The 18,751-nt window shown below is 32.7% G+C and overlaps 1 protein-coding gene across 1 annotated transcript in view; it reads left to right on the top strand.

Moving 5' to 3' along the window:
* The window catches only part of LOC114121264 (protein glass), a 62,343-nt gene that overhangs the window by 19,543 nt on the left and 24,049 nt on the right, over positions 1-18,751 (top strand). The window contains exons 2-4 of the mRNA XM_027983519.2: positions 7,516-8,397; positions 9,796-10,162; positions 11,393-11,592. Of these exons, the coding sequence (XP_027839320.2) occupies positions 7,516-8,397; positions 9,796-10,162; positions 11,393-11,592 (1,449 nt within the window). The remainder of the gene's footprint in view (positions 1-7,515; positions 8,398-9,795; positions 10,163-11,392; positions 11,593-18,751) is intronic.

Here is an 18,751-nt window from a genome sequence, read left to right as displayed (position 1 = left end):
AAGTGACTTTGTATATGTAGGTGTTATAATATAAGATCACCAATTGATCGAATAGTCAATAACACAAAATAATAAATAACAAATTCATAAATTAATATTTAAGTTTCATTTTATAAATTTATAATTTTAATTGAATATTATATTATACATATTATTGCAGTGTGTTTTTATAAAATCTGGCGTCGTAGCTTATTGCAATTACGATATACTTATATTATAAGTTTATAAGTGGGTCCTTATTTTTGAAGTTTCATAATTTGATATTTTGATACAGATACCTCTAAAATGTATTCTAATACGTATTGAAATATATAAAGTGTATAGGTTCTGTATAAATAGGTCTTTGATATTCTAGTCAATTTATGGGCATTGCCATTGCCACATAGTATGAGTGATAACAATTGACAGATAAGAGTAGTATATATAATATATTATATATAATTCTATAAAATAAAATTAAAATAAAGGAGTTTAAACCATACTATAAAACTTTTTGATTTAAAATCAAATATAATAAACACATTCACAATATACTAATATAGGTAAACCTAAGTGTTTTAATAAAATTATTTTAATACGCCCGCTATAAAGACGTTAATTTTTTTTTTTTTAATATTTATATATCAATATCTTTATCAAGTTATATATAGTTTTTTCATGAAACATTAAAAACTTATTATACTGTATATACATATTCTATTCTACTACATGTGTATTATCAACTAGATATTATTACATAAATCACATTCTGAAAACAAAGAAACAATAAAATCTATCAGCATTAGCTAGGATTCTCGCTTTATCATCTAAAATATATATTATGGACACTGTGCCAAAACATTAATCGACATTAGTCGGGTTTTCGCAGATCATAAAGTGGAAATAAAAACAAATAGGTTGTATATATAGTACCATGCATGGAAGTTAAGTAGCGTCCGCTTTTTCATTTTAAATCGTACATCTACCTATAAACGTATATAGCCTACCTGTTTTTATTTTTGTAATAACGTTAACTTTTCGGCTTACAACAAAATATTGTCATGACGCTTTCAATGACGTATTTAAAACTCAACGTTAAGCTTAAGATTACTTTTATGGTGGATGTTATTACTAGTTTTATTGTAACAACAGCCCATACTTGATACCAGGCAAGTATATTTTATGATACTCTAATTTCGTTCTGATATAATAAACGATTATGAAATAAAAATATATTACGCTCGAAGTAGTCATAAACCAAACTTACCCCCGATGACTGTGAGTAATATTTTATGTGAAGTGAAGAGATAGAGAGGGCATAAGAGGGTGGTGATAAGAGGGAAGATCACTAGTGATTTCTATACTTTTTGATGTGAATTTCGGGACTTGCGCGCGGACGATACGTAATGTCGAAAGGATTATAATAAATAAAAGGAGGAAATAAAAATGAAATCTATAATTGATAAAATAGGGATTTACCACAATGGAATTTCAATTACGTACGTCGTTTAAAGGATTATGCGACCGAACGAAAATTAAAAGCTCCTTGGCCGCCAAACGGCTAATGGCTGTCAGTAACGGCGATGGGGAGACGATCTCGGCAACCGCACGTATTATTATATATATTATTTATTAACCTACGTGAACGCGCGTGCTTTTTCGACCGTTTGATGTCGTATATTATTATTATTATTGTGAAAGGGGTGTCGTAATCGAACACAGTGTATTATTATTATTTGAGGACATTTAAATATTATTAAACGCGAGAGGGTCGCCGAACGGTATACGAAAAGAAATAATAAACGGCCGCAGGAGAATATATCGTGGAAAATTTGTTTAAAGCCTTTCTAGATCATTACCTCTAGGGTTAAATACCGGGTCGAGTTTATATATATATATATGAATATATATCGAGTTCGTGTGTTGTATATATGTACACTTACGTATATATATATATATAAAGTATACCCTCGACATAATGTCTGTATAGTATATATATATCCCTTTGGATTTGTTACAACAAATCGCCCCCGTGGCCTTTGTGTTTTGAGTCCGGAGGAGTAAAGGAAAATAGAAAAAGAGGGACTCGTCCGCGAACCGATGAATACGGTCGCGATTTTCGAAACAGATGTTTTCTGGGTCATTCGCTCTCCCTCCCCCGCGCACCGCCCAATAAATTGCCAACGAGTAAGATTATTCACAGTTTATGTACATTTATATACATATGGATACACACACACGCTTTTATATATACGCACACACACCCAATTTCAGCTCGGGGACATAGTCTCGAAGAGGGCGTGCAATAACGTTATATTGTTATCGAATCGATTCGTTCGCGTATGCATGGGGGTTTGAAACAACTACAATTAATCATTTCGATTCGGGCGACAAGGGCCTAATTACAAATTATTCGCATAGCTCGCGACTATAAGTATATTATATATAAGTATAGCAATAGTTTCATGACAATTGCGACGTCACGGGTTTCAGAGGTTGTGACGCGTATGACCGCACAGTGACAAACGTCCAGCTGGGTCATCCGTCGACACTCAAAACATTAGACAATACTTCATCGTTATTATGATAAATGAGAATTATGTGAACAATGTATTCTAAACGCTTGGACAGTTCATCATCTTCATTATTTTCTTCTCTGGTATTAACCAGTGTCTGTCATAATCGGTTTCTCGGATTATTAACAATAGGACGACAGCATAAACAATTGCATTCTGAGGGATTGTAATAATTATATATAGCCTTAAAATAATGCAATTTTTTTTTGTAAATATGAAGAATTTATAAATAAACTATCATAAATTAATGTAAATGGACAACTTTTGATTTTGTCGAGTAACCACGAAATTATTTATATAGTAATTGCAGTGTTATAGGTGTGAACAAACACCATCTATAATAGACAGACATTATTATACCTATATTAGATACAAAATAATAATAAATAGAAAATAATGTAAAAGATAATTACATAATTTTTGTAATGTAAAATTTTATTTTGATTTTTGATGTTAAAAGTATAAGAAACCAACAAATCTTTACAACTTATTCAAGCGGAATTATTTTTATCGAAAATCACAAATATATAATATTATGATAGCATATATATTATATATATATTATATTATATTATATATGTCGACATGTTGTATCGCATAATTTTTTGTCATTTTTACATCATTATTGCTGCACTTAACGAACAATGTATTTGCATTTTGTTTTATGTTTTTTCGGCTAAGTGATCGATTTGTTATACCTACCACTTCATATTGTGCTATAAGTTCTATAAAAGTTACATTGACAATCGTCCTATAAATAAGTTTTATCTATTTATAGGTTTATCCTTGAATTAATGAAAGCATTAAATCCAATCCATGGTTTGATTATAAAAAATAAAAAAGAATTCATTTTCACCGTGATTTATTATAAATCGATAAGTGGAATCGTCAAATGATTTTTGTGCTGAGGAATTAATGTTACAAGATAATGTAATAAGGATCCCATTCGGACACTTAAGTGTTTTCACACTTGATTTTCATAACATGAATTGATTTGAATCCTTAACACTGGATTTATCAATATTATGAATGCAATCGAATATAAACTAATTTATAAGTTGATACTGACATTGTATTAAAATAATATCACTTGAAAAAATTGATAATTACGCGAAAATGATTGTTATTTCTATCTTCGTATAATATAAAAAATGTCCAAGGAATTTGTTATGTCCGAAAAAAAATAATTTCAAACAATCGCTTGCATTTTATTTGATAGTTGTACGTTATTACTTAATGTTAATCAATACTAAACACAATTATTTACTAAATAGTAAATACCAAAACCTTATTCGAATCGATCCGTAAACTCGTATAATTTTATACGTAGGTACTAGACATTATAGGTAGATTGGAAGTCAAATGGTAAAAGAAATCATTTATAGTTTATGGTTTTATGATACAAATTGCGCTGTAAATATTATCCAATCGAGTAGTTGTTCATGTTTGCACATCATCTGTCATAAAAATAATCTCATATATAAATATATTTAACTTAGTTGTGACAACAATCGTAAAATAATTTACAACATAATACTACTCGTGTACAATATATTATTATGAGATACGAGTAATACGTGTAACGTTCATCCTGCAGCAAACAAACTGACAAGTTAAAAATTTAAAATACGATTGAAATCAATTAAATATCAATAATATGTAGGTATAATATGTATATAATATACTAATATAGACGATTATGCAATCGCGTTGAAATGTGTTTATTACAAGTAAATTTTAGACGAATCCAAAATCGAGTGTCGAAAAATCATTTACGTAAGTTTATATACGGTACGGTGTGGTTAATACTGTGGTTAGGTATACATGTTTTTGGGTTAAAATCGAAAATGCTCTGAAACGATTTAAATGGTTTTAAATACGTGTACGTGCTCGAGCAACATCGCAACTGATGGTGCACCTATCTAATATGTATATTACTATTCGAAATGTTTGAGGCCGACAAAAGAGTTTGACGTAAATTTTTCTGAGAAACGTCCTTACTATATTGTAGGTGCAGGTATATACACTTTATAGATAGCATACATACCTATTATTATAGTTAGGCAGGCACTCTTTGCGTATTATTGAATCATAATCGGTAACACGCTGTACATATTAAGTCGTTGCCATGACTCAGAAATCGCTATTTGGCTAAACCATCATTCCAAATATTGCACTATTGTTAAAACAACGTTTACTATCTGGGCATGATGTTATACGTTAGTCAATTTAGTGATTTCCGTACAAATAATCGTATCGTGGATTTGTTTTACAAATAACTATATTAGGTATACAATAATCTAATACTTACTTATATTGTACACGGTTGCGACCAAGTTCAATGATTCAATAATATGCCGTCAAATTGTCGTGTAATTTCAGTATACCTATTTCACAATTGTGTTGATATTTAGCTATTTGAAAATGACGTAACGTGGTACGATATCTATAAATGTTACCGATATCTGCTAGACCGTATTTGGGTGGGCGAAGGGAGTGATTTATTAATGTAAACTTGCTATTTAGTTTCGTAAATTATTATGCCAATATGGATCTTAAAAAAAATCATGTTTAACACTAGTTATAAGGTATAATTAAAACTATATTAATCTAATACTGATTTAAAACACCAAGTCACATATATATATAACTTACTATTGTAAAATTATATAATTACAACATATGTTCTGGTGAAATTTAAATCAATATCATTTGTAACAGTTGTTATTGTCTACTTAAAAAGTAACAACTTTTTTTTTACTATCCATTATTAATTATTTTGCTATAAAAAAGCATGACGGTGTGACGAAATTCCTATTATGTATGATAGTCACCCTTGAATGTATTTTTACAATTTATCTTTAAGGGTGCGAACAATTTATGTGAAATATATATAACATATTGTTCCATATAAATCCAATACAACTGTACATGAGTAATCAAATTTATAAAAAGAACCACCATTTGGTTTAGACTAAAAAATTGGTCTGGCTTTGGGTTATCATTTACAATAAGCACATGAAAATAATATCTATGGATAGTGACTTAGATTATGTTACAATAAAATGAAAATGTTATTATATCTATTAGGAAAGAGTTGTTGTTATTAATAGTTTTCTAATGTTTTTAAAACATAAAAAACTTTTTAAAGAATTTTATTTTGTTATGCCAAAATTTAGTATGAGTTTACATGATTATAGTCAATAGTCGTGCAAATGCATGCTGATAGCATACATTTTTAAATTTTGAAATACGTGTTACTGTTGTACGTCGACAAGGGTGAATCTAGTGAAACATGTAATAGATACATTATAATATATAGGTAGTGACTCTTATATATTGAGTGGTTTTCGTAAATCGTTGCGATGGCTCTAGCAAACCGCTTGGATACGCAACAACGCAACGGTCGGAACATAATATTATAATAGTATTGATAACGATATTAATAAAAGCCGTATATTACCTATTATACTTTGCCCGGTGGATGGTATATGTAAAAGCAATCGAAAAAAAGTCGTAACAAGAATTATTGGTAGTATCGGACAGGTATATTGCAGGCGTTGTTATATCGAATTCATTATAATTTAAATACCAGTTGGTCGGGTGACGGGTGATGGTATTAGTAGGTCGCCGTGAAGGGGGGGTGCGACGGAGACAAATAATACACGACAGTCATCTATAATATTATATACGGTTTATTGCACGCGTCGTAAATAATAAAACCGCGTGTATTTGTGTGTGTGAGTGTGTATATATATATATATTTATTATTATTACTGATAAAAATTGACGGTTTGTTTATCCGGGCGCGCACGGCAACCGTCAGTCGCAGCCCTGGCGTGTGTAGACGCGATGTGTTTACTTAGCGCTCTATATATATATATATATACATATATTTTTTTAAACACGTGGAACGTCATGCGACACTGCGACAGTCTGTGTATAACGCAATATTTATATTCATATAATATATATATATATATATTATATATATATATATATATATATATATATTATATATATATATAATATATATATATATTATATATATATATATATATATATATATATATACGACGTGCCCGCTTCAGGTATACATTGGGACTTTATGATAATTTATGTGTGTGCGTGAGTGTGTGCCCGAGCGATTGTCTGTATAATTCGGTGCGGGTATATAATTTTTATTTTTTTATTTTTTTTTTCAACCCTTTTCGTGTAGTTTATATTATACGTATCGGGTAGGTACTCGGGGAGCGCCGCCCAGACCACACGTCGAGTAAATATTGGCACGAGGGGCATCGCGCGAAATACTACGGCAACCTAGACAACGTTAACGAATGCCTCTTCCGTCTATTCGTATAATATAATAATTGTTTTATTATTATATTGTGCGTGTATAATATTACAGAGGAGCGTGTTTCAACCGCATGTTTGGTATCTTCTTATAGCCATTCGCCTACCATATTATATATGACGCAACCCTGCTCTGCCTGCTTGAGCTTTAAAACTCATCTAATTATTTGAACGTGTATCGGTTCACCTAATTTGACAATCTCAGGTTTTTGAAAATAAATACGTTCATTATCTACGTATTATAATTTAATATGAACCGTGTAATAATGATTTTCTAATCAGACATCAATCGTAGAAATCGTACAAAAATATTAATTGGAACAAAACGTGTGGTGGGGATAAACACATTACAGTGAGACACGCTTAATAATATTTTTTCAAATATTAATGTATAGAAATTACAGTAGGTACGTTTGTCAGTATTCGGAATTCTAAGAAATCAAAAATCTTATCGAACAAGTCATATTTACATATTAGGTTCGGCAATAAGTGCTCCGTTGGTTTTTATTTTAGTTTGTTGCGACAAAAAATAAAATTAAACAATATCTAATATTTGACTTGCAAGATAGTTATTGTAATAAAGATCCATGTTTCGTTCCGTTTTCAGATTGCATAAAATTCGGTATCAGCCGCCTGGTGGAAAAGTTCAACGACAGCCGTTCGACTTACGATACGTCGTACGCTGCGAACAACAACAACAATATCACCAAGAGCCTCAACGAACCGGATGTCGACAACCGTCGCGGTGACGATGACGACGACGAACGAGAAGTGAAGAGGTGCACGAGAGAGTCGGCCCGAAAGATATGGTCGCCGATGAGGAGTTCACCGTCGCCGTCTTCATCGTCCGAATTGGACGTGGAGAGCCGATTAGCGTCTCCGGACATCGACGTGACCAAGTGCGGCACTACCCCGCCACCACCGATACAACAACCACAGCCTGCCGTCTCCATAGTGCAGGTGACCACTCGCAAGCCACCCGTAACCGCCAAGAACTCGGAAGCGTTCAGCGTCAGCGCGCTACTCAAGCCGGACGCACCCCGCACCACCAGACATCCGTTCAACAACCATCACCACCACCATCAGCAACACCATCAACAACACCATCACCAGCAGCAGCAGCCACCGGCCATGACAGCCGCCGATACTATATCGGTCACCAGATCGCTGTTATATCCGGCCGTCCAGTTCCCGGATCTGATCAAAGACACCCGGAAGGAAGTGCACCTGCACCCGTCTGCGGCCAATGCGCTGCTCCAGAAACACTTTTCCGGTTTTAGCTTTCACCCGCACTTCTATTCGGCCGCCAACATGCTGAACCCGTCCAGCGGCTCACCTGAGCACGTTGGTAGCGGCGCGGGTAGTAGTGGCAGTGGTGATCCGCACACTGACAACAATCACAACTTGCTCACTAGCTCGCTGTATCTGAGCCTGGGCGCCGTCCAGGCCGCCGCCGCTGCCGCTTTTGTCCATCCACTGTCTACAACCGGTAAGTTAACGACGTAGATATATCCACTCAACTAAAACTGCCCTTTATAATGTCCTCGATGCTTCTATCAGTTAGAGATATTTTTTTCCAATAATTTATGCATTGAGTCAAAAGTAGAGAATCTCAATACTTTTCTTAAAAATGGAAAACGAGAATATAAACTTAAAACCAGAAGGAATAAGCAAGAATAATATTGTACATAGACTATTTTCATATCATTTTCACATAATAACTGAACTTCAGAAATTTAAAAGTTTTAAAATTTAAAGTTTTTATTTTTTTACTATTTAAAATTGAATTGATAAAATGCTTGTACTGATTGTCATAAAGCTTGAAAATATAAATCATTCCAGGTGCCTTATAAATTGAAAAAACAGCAATTAAATAACAATAATAACATTAATACATAAGGAATCACTTTTTTTTATATATATATCAAAATAATTAAAACAACACCTATGCACCATTTTACTTTATTTTATATATTTTTTAGATTCGACGCATTTCGTTCGTCCATAATTGTTAATTATTTTATCATAGTTATTTACGGTTAAAAAATCGTAATTGTAGTTTTAGTTTTTGTCGATTGGTAGTAATTTCTAGTTTATTGGGTATCAATTAACAAAATATATTGCTATAAATAATTATAAATATAAATTCTTATTACTCCAATAAAATTGTTGTAGTTGCATGTACGATGTAGGTACCTCAAATATGTCATTATCCGTAATATATGTGTGTGATTAGTTATTACTTATTATGTATGAGGGTTACTAACGTATTATTGTGGTCGTTAATTAGGAAATAGGGGGAAGGGTTCTTTAAAATGACCTAGGCGCCAATATATTGTGTTCACTCATAAATTGAATAGTCACAATATAATTTATAACTGTTGTACTTTTTGTTTATTAGAAACGTTTCGAACTCTATAAACTTATTTTTATATTATGTTCAAACTAGTAGCAATACTAGGTATATAATAATATATTTATTGTACATTTGTACGTTAATATTATTATCTATCGGTTAATATTAATCGTTGGCGTTATTTAATTTTATTTCCGAATATAGAAAGATTGTCTGAGATATTGATATCGGAAATCGAATTAAATTTAATAATGCATATTATTTGGACTACTGGAAAAATACACGTTCACAACTTATTTTCACACTATGGTCGAAACTGTTTTTCATATAGTCTATATATATTAAAAGTACTATAATTAAACACTAGTATTATCTTCACAAATACATCATCGATATATTAAAATGGTTTAGTATCAGCTGTCAACTCGCTTTTACCGAGCTGAAAAAAGGCCCCCTCTCTGTTCCCCGTAATACGACCTTTATCACGACGAGGTGTATTAAAAATGACGTACACGCGTCGTCATATTGCAGGCATGAGTTCGCCGGCGGCCAATCCGTTCCACTCGTCGGGGCAACAGCAGACTTCGGGTGGCGTTGTGGTGCCTCATCCGTCGGCCGAGGACATGATGAAGCTGCGGCAACAGTTTGCACCCGGCGCCAATCAGCCGCTGGCCGCCGCGCCTCCGTCGGACCCCGGAGGTCACATGCGACACCACCACATGCTGATGAGGGGCTCAGTATTCGGAGACGTGTACTCGTGCATCAAGTGCGACAAAATGTTCCCCACGTCGCATGGCTTGGAGGTGCATTCCCGGAGGTCGCACAACGGCAAGAGGCCGTTCTCGTGCGAGCTGTGCAACAAATCTTTCGGCGCCGAGATAAGCCTGAACCAACACCGGTTAGTCGTGTCCGACCAGTTCTATCATATTATTACCAGATTTATATTATAATATTGCGTTATTCTAATAATGATACATATATATTATATATATATATATATATATTGTATAACGTTGTTTTCCACTCGATTTTTGTTATTCAAATCTATATACCACGTATGTCATATGATTATGTCAAAAGTTAGCAATATTTTTCTAGTTTTTTTTTTATTCCACGACAACGCTAATGGTGCTTGGTAATAGATATTATATTTTAAACTATGCAACATTTTTGTGCATTTACCAGCAGCAATAAAATATTATTTTCCGTCACAAATAGTATGTGCGTCTAATTCCGCTAATTTTGGCTATGTTTATATAATAATATAAATATTTATTACTTTAATCTATTGTGATAAGTTCTAACAATATTTAAAAATATAAAAAAACATAGCTAGAATAAAAATTCCTTTTATAAAAAAAATATTCACGGTAAAAAAACAATAAATATTTTTAATTTCTAAATTGTCACTTCGACAAATTAAGTTTAGTCAAGAAAAACCGTAAATAAAATATTATATAAGATGAAAAATGTCTATGAGATTAATAAAAATTGATTACTTCGAATTTCTGAGAATTTCAGCATTAATAATTATAGCATAACAAATTTAATCATAACAAGGTATTAAAGACATTTTTTAAAGGTGTATGATTTTCAATGAAAAAAATAAATCATTTAATACATATATTGTAAAATGTTGGTATTTTATTAATTGAAATCAATTTTAAATTTAATTTAAAAACAATATTAGCATACTGTTGACATAATGTATTTTGTACATAGGTACATACGTATAATAAATACATCAATAGGTCATTTAGTTAAATAAATTATTACTTATTTAATTCAATTAATTTTTTTTCTTTCAATAATAAATATAACCGTCTCAGTAGTAATCATATCACCGGATTTTGTTAATTTGTAATTTTTCAAAATGTGCGCTGTATTGCAGTGTTGTGGATATAATTTTTGACGTTCAATCACAAGCCCAAAACACTGTATATGAATACTATCGCACTTTCACCTATATTAAGTTAACGAGCCTTAAGAGTTAAAATAAATAGATTAATCTCGTTTGTTATAATAATTTTCTATGATTGTGAAAAATGGTCAATATTTTTGTTGACTTTAAAAATATTATTGCATTATTATTTTATCGTTACTGTACTCGGTTGCGGTTTTTTTTCAGGTGGCTCTGTTGTCGTCGATCGGCGCACAACGTAGAAAAACTGTTTGAATGTAAACAGTGTGGCAAAACGTTCAAAAGGTCATCTACTTTATCTACGCATTTGCTAATCCACTCAGACACTCGACCATATCCATGTCAGTTTTGCGGAAAACGATTTCATCAGAAATCCGACATGAAGAAGCACACTTACATACACACAGGTGAGTGCGTTAAGTTAGTTTTTTTAATATTAAGATTTATTTCATTCAATATATAGGTAAGATTAACAGTGTATAGTGACTGTATGGTAACACAAACTATAAAATGTATAAAGTATTATTGAACGCATCACCACGAGGGTTCGTTTTTGATGGGATAACTTTGGCCAACTAATTTGTCGAGAAAACGGAGGGTTCCTTAAAGGCCCGTCACTGTAATCCTTTTCCTTTGACAGCCATTAAAACGAGTCAATTAGATCAACAAGCCAAGACGACGGCTGCGTTCCAATTTTCCTCTCCACCGTCGCCCGTTTCGTGTTTTAACATGTTGTCGCCCCCTCACACTTTAATATTTGAAAACCTCTTACTCATCCTATCTTTATTCAGCTCGTGCTCTCTTCACTGTATCTCGCTATCTTTTTCTCCTCTCTCTCTCTCTCTTTTTCTTTCCAACCACTCCCTATTCGCACATATATGTGTATACACCGACGACAAAGTTGTGACCACTCTCCGCGTCCTTGGCGGTATCACCGGTCAAACGACGACCGGGCGGAGTTGTAAATTGAAAACAATTACGTAATGACGGTGGGCGCGACTCACTGCAGCTAGCTATTATAGTCAGGCTATATATTTATATGACGGCGGAGAAAGAGTGATGGAGATAAACGCGCGGCTGAGAGAGAATGACGTCTCTGCTTTATATTATATATAAAATGGCATACCGGAGGGTTGATACTTATACTGATTAATTGCTAAACAAGACGGCTGCTGTCGGAGCATAAGTCTTGCGGAAAAGATCGTCCGGACGCTATTAATTGTTGCCCCTGAGTACCGCTAAACCACCCGCACCACACTGCATCGTGCAGTACCCGTCGCGTAAATTGTTCCGCATCACCGACGTCCCTTGTCCAGGTGAATTATTCTGCTAATTACTCGTTAAAGGGTAACCCGACGTTTAACAGTAAATAGTAACAATAATAATCACTTAGAATTTCGATGGAATATTGTAGTAGACATATTTTTCGAGGACGAATTGTTATTTTTTTTTTAAATTTTTTTTACAACAAATGAAACGTTTGAGTATATTATTTTTTGTTATTTTTGTTCTGTACAACTCTAAACAACAATAGTAATGATGAAAATATATTGACGTGATATATTTATACAATTATAATTGTAAGTAAAAAAATAATTTAAACTTTATAAACTTTATAGACCATAGTAAAGTAGTAAAGCCAGCTATAAAAATAAAAATAGTTTTGATTTTGTCTTTCGTACCTTTCGTTTCTTTTTTAAAACATTATTTAATTCTGACGAAATAGATAAATAATTGATATCCTTTGTTGTAGTAACAGTCATAGTGTATGTTTATACCGTACGTAAGTAAACAAATACCCTAAATTATATACCTACTTATTTATATTCTATTGGACTGATATTATTGTAAAACATCCAAGCGTGTTTTCACATATATATTATCTCCACACGCAATAATATAATATTATGATATCTTATATTTGTAAACTGGTAATACGTAGGTAGCCAGGACGTATAGGTAAAATATTGTATTATTTATTATTATAATATACGACGATGTATGCATGTTTCATTACACAAATGTAAATAAACATTTTAATAGTCTATATATAAGATATATAATAACTTTTGAGGATATTAAAGTTATTAGCATTTGTTATTTGCGATCAACATAAATAAACTATTAAAGTGTATAAAACTCAATCTTGACCTCTTTGAATATTTTACCAACTATAATAATGTCGAATGATATAATTTTTTATATGATATTTTAATATAATGTGGGTATCGTAAAATTCTAGCATTAATAACTTTTGTCCTCAAATTACTTTTAAATAAAAATATATGTATACATTTTTCACTTTTTGTTTATATAGCTTTTTTTCTTATGATTAATAACAACAATTTGTATATGTACACCGAATGACAGTATAATCATACAAAAATAAATTCTGTTTTCCCAATTTTGAGGATTGAATCCTTTAACAATTATATACATAGATTAATCATAGGTAAATTTTCAGTTGTATATTATATCATACATTTAATATTATAATTGGATTATTTATCACAAATGCATATTATATGTGAAATTTTCCTACTATAAAACATACATAAACTAATATTTTTATAAATCTTTGAGACTGTGACTGTTTTATTTTCTTGATTTTTGGTAACAGTAGTGGATATATTATAAAAAGTAGAACCAAAAAAATATTATAATAAAGAATTGTTCGACAAAAAAAAAAAATACCTAAGATATATTATTAAAGTATTAATAATTTATAGGATTTGGTATGAATAGGTTGGACACTGAATATATTGAAGACCATAGATTTTCTCGCTTAAAAAGTAATTTATTAATTTAATGTTTAAAATAATATGTATACATTTTTGTTTATTTTTTTTTTTATTTATTAGAATGTTCGCATTTTACTGTCACGAGGGTTCTCTTTACACATCCAATTAAAACGAGAGGGAAAAAAACTGCTAGAATTAATATATATATGTATAGACTATAGATATATATATATATATATATTATATATACTCTCTAAGGGGAACGAGAAAAAAATAAAGGAAATTAAACAAGAGGGCAAATCTCCGGTAATTCCGAAAAAAACTCTCCCTCCGCACTTGACCGACGCGTGTTCGGGTCGGAATTTTTTTCTTTTTTAATTTCCCGAAAGTGGGTCCTTATACAAATGTAGTTGATTAAAAAATGAATTAAGAAAAATACAAATTTATTTTGAGTCGAGAAAAATAAAAACTGGTTGAAAAGGCCAAACTGTCTATCCTAGGTCTATTACTAGGTGTAAATAGTACAATGAAATTAATTGGTTGCCGAGTTCTTTCTCAATCACGTGCTGTATTAAAACTGTGTGTTTACGTATATCCACATGAGATTTCATCTGGTAGGTACCGGTAATTTATCGTGAGATTGTCCTAAATCGAACCTGCGATTACTTTCCAGTAGACAATTGTATTTTAATGCACTATTTGTCTTTTATTATCGAGTTAATAGAGACTTACTGGAAACGTCTGTCGCTTCATCGATTTTAGACGTTGCGAGTTCCTAAATCTCATTTAAGTAAATCGTTTTTAGTACACTAGGTCTGTAAGTGTACTGTAAATATTACGACGTGTGTATGTTATGGGTAAAGTCCAATGCTTGGCTAATATTAATCGTTAAGTTTAATCGTGCTTTAGACTAATGACAACTTTTTAGACTTCATCTACCAATAAAAATGTATAATATTTACACTTTAGCCGATAATATTTATATTATCCACTACCATTGACTAAAGCACTAAGGATCAAATAAATATAAAATGTATCAATAAAATTAAAATAACTTATAAAAACAAATAGCAATAATGAAATTTAAAATATTTAAAATGCATTTTAATTAGATTCAGAAGTTGATTAATTGTTTTTTTTACGTCTTAGAAAATATTTTTCTAGCTAAAAATGAATTTCAATTGTATATGAATTTGAAAAAAATTATATATTATTATTTAATTATTATATATATTTTTTATACGCATTTTATATGTTTTTATTATTTTATTAGCTTCATTATAAAACTATTATAGCTCTATATTTAAATAAGTGTATAAACAATAAATTATTTTAGTAATACTCATGTTATTTTTCGTAATTTAAGGCCATTAACAAATTCCACTAGATGAAAGAAAATTCATTTTTTTTTCATTATTATTTTAATAACATTTAAAACAGATTCTGTTCAATTTAAGATACTACAATAGTTCTATACGTAATACTTTGAATAAAAATATACTTAGGTACGCGTTGGCGTTGTTTTGTTTTTTTTCTTCTTATATTTTTATGTCAATAATTACTAGGTAAAACAATTTTATAAATTAAATTATATTGTTTGTGTGTGAATAATATCATCAATAATGTGTATTTGAATAATTATTGTAAGTATTGATGGCTTAAGTTTATGGTTAATCTTAACATTTGTCAAACATTGGATTAGGTTAGATATAGGTACAGTGAGTCATACCGAATACCTTGAATTTAAATCAGATTTTCTAACCTAATCAGCAGATTTTTATACCATTTTTTTATGTTCAATTTTGACCAAATAATTCAAATTCGAGGTGTCCTATAACATTTTTTTTCTTGTGACATTGTGTATTACACACACGTGCACTACTATGAGCGTAGGTGAAAATAAATATACACTTTCCGGTAGTGACACCGAGTGATTTCCTCGTGATGAACATATATTACGGCAACGATACTAAACGGCATAGGCGTTCGTTTAACGGTCGTTTAAGTATATGGCATCAAGCAGCTTAGAAGTAAAGCTAAGTATTATCACTGTAATCGGCGTTGTACCATAACACAGCAGTCAGGCGGCGTACACGTACACACTGTGCTCGCGTGTTCGTGTTAAACCACTGCCGCGGGGAAGTTTGTTCGCCGGGATTATCTGTGAAATTCATTCACGGCGATTATATTATATTACGTTGTGTGGTGCGTGGATCTGTGGAAAGCCGCACCACGATCGCGTATTTATATCCAATCATGATTTCCCTATTAAATCGTTTAATATTGTTGACTTTTATAAAGATCTGATACCATTTGACGACATTCAAGACATTACTTTACAAGCGGATGAATATGTTTTTTCTAAGCAGTAATAATAGAGACTAATACACTATACCTAATATTTGACTTTTAAAATAATATATGTAATTATTATTGTCGATATTTTTACGCTTCCTAAGTACCTATTGGAGAAAATGAATTCTATAATTAAATCGATTAGTATAAATTGTATTTTTTTTTTATCGTTTTAAAAGAAAACATTTAACAAAGTTGAATGAGCATATTATTTTGTTACGCTTTATAATGTGATCAATTAAATACCAACAGTGCTTATTAAAAAACGATTTTTCGTGCGTGTGGGAGGGATTGGTAAAATAATAGTAGGTGTATCTATTATTGATATTACTGCGGTGTCACATAAACTTTTGTGCGATGAAAACAAAAACCGATCGTGGCATATAAGAAGTATATATATATATATATATAATGAAGTAAATAAAAAAAAACAATCGTATAGCTTAATCGAAAAACAACTCGGCGTGCACTCGCACGTGTTTGTCTTGCGTTCGTATTTTGAGTTCTAATGAAAATGTTTTCGTTCGTCGTCGGCAATATATATGCGACACGACCCTGTATATAAGATCTCGAGGAAAGTCGTTGAAACTTCACCACGCCGGTCTGCACTTATATAATAGTAATAATAATAATGTATACATCGAAGATGCGACAAAACGTTTCGAGTGGTTGAGGATAGGACACGTATATATATATATATCGGTCTGCGGGAAACTGCGAAGGAAGTAGATTTGCCGCGGCGGTCGGTCGTGGTTTTGCCGAGTAAATATAATGCGTGTAATAAACGGATACGAAAGGTTCTTGTCAAGAGATTGGGTAAAGAAGTGCGTTGTGGGTGCGGGTGGGTGTAGAGAAATAACCTGCGCGTTTGTATGCGCGTACATCGCCACCAGCAGTAGTTATAGGTACACCTATACGCGACGGCTGTTGTAAAACGGTTGCTGCAGTTGTATACAGAGAGTCCGTCCGAATCCATTTAGAGCGAACTGAAATAATATTTTCGTAAGCAGCTTTGCTCGAGTGGCGGCGGAGGTGGAGGAGGCGGCCACTTTAATATAATATAATCCCTCGCGCAGTCGAACCTCATCGCGTCCCTTGAAAACCTCTCGTCACCGCCGCCGCCGCCGCCGCCGCCGCCGCACCCGTAAACCACCGCCGTACATAAACACACTCGTGAGTGTGCGCTCGCCGAGTCTTTGGAGAGCCTGCGATGCTGCTGCACTGCTGTCGGTGTATATATACAATAACCGCGGCGGCGGGAAAACACTTTGTGAAAACGGCGGCGGCGGAGGCGAGTAGATTGATTTTAGTAAACCTTCTGCCAAACTTTAACCTCCCGAGCGCGCGCACTCACATCACGCGCGCGCTCCCGCCGCCAGTCACAGTAGGTACCTGCTAATCAAATTACGAAGGCTCGTGCGAGCGTATATTTTCGGGGCGTATCCTCCCCACGTCCTCCGGCCCCGAGAACCGTCCACCGTCGTACCGGCGAGGAGGACTCGGCCCACCTGACGCCGCGCGCGGTTTTCCTCCCCCCCCCGTCCCATACTCGCGTGTGTATATAGGTATTGCGCGTGCCGTCGACTCCGCCGAGTCCGCGGACTCCGCTCGGCCACTCCTCGCCCCTTTATCGTTCTACACCTCTGCCCCGTCGTATTTCTCACATTTTTTTTTTTTTTTTTTATCGTTCCTTTTACCTTCTTTTTTCGACCGGCCGGCAAAATCTCGTTACCGATAACAATCTCACTTTAACCGACGCCGTTCAACGTACACGTTATATATACGCCATTACGCGATGCGATTCAACGCACACACGCACACACACACACATATGTATATGTGCGTACTCGACTTTCGACTGTGTCTATTTTGGGGTGACGTCCCGACTTTGTTGTGCAGCTGCAGATTTTATATTCCAACGCTTATTTTTTATTATCGTTTCGTTTTTTCCACGCGTCCTACCAAACGTGTACGGGTCACGCGAATCGCAATAGCCGAATCTGACATAAAAAAAAAAACGAAATAGGTATATTAAGTGTATGGACGTCATACATTTTTATTTTCTCGGTTTGTTTGATTTGAAGGTATACAATATATTTTTAATGATTATTTTAAAAAGTTTGATGTAATATAAAGTGTATGATAATTGATAATATTTAGAGACCTGATGATAAATACAATAAATATTTTGTCATCAGTAGGGCCTAGTTTTTTATGCATTTTCATGTTTTTTTTGAACAGCCCAAAAAATTTCTAGGAAATTTACAAGTTTGAATTAAAGTCAGTAGATCCGAAATATAAAGTTTTAATTTGCATATTTTTACACATTTTGACATGTATTACATATTTTTATATTTTATCATTTTTTATTGTATATAATATACGGTTTTTAATATATAATAATATATAATATTTTACTTATTTTAATAAAATAACCTAGGTATTTATAGTTATATTTTTAATCCATGTA

Source organism: Aphis gossypii, chromosome X (assembly GCF_020184175.1).
Source record: "Aphis gossypii isolate Hap1 chromosome X, ASM2018417v2, whole genome shotgun sequence".
In the NCBI taxonomy this organism is placed as follows: domain Eukaryota; kingdom Metazoa; phylum Arthropoda; class Insecta; order Hemiptera; family Aphididae; genus Aphis; species Aphis gossypii.
The sequence above is the reverse complement of the archived record's forward strand: the minus strand, read 5'-3'. Positions and strand labels throughout refer to the sequence as shown.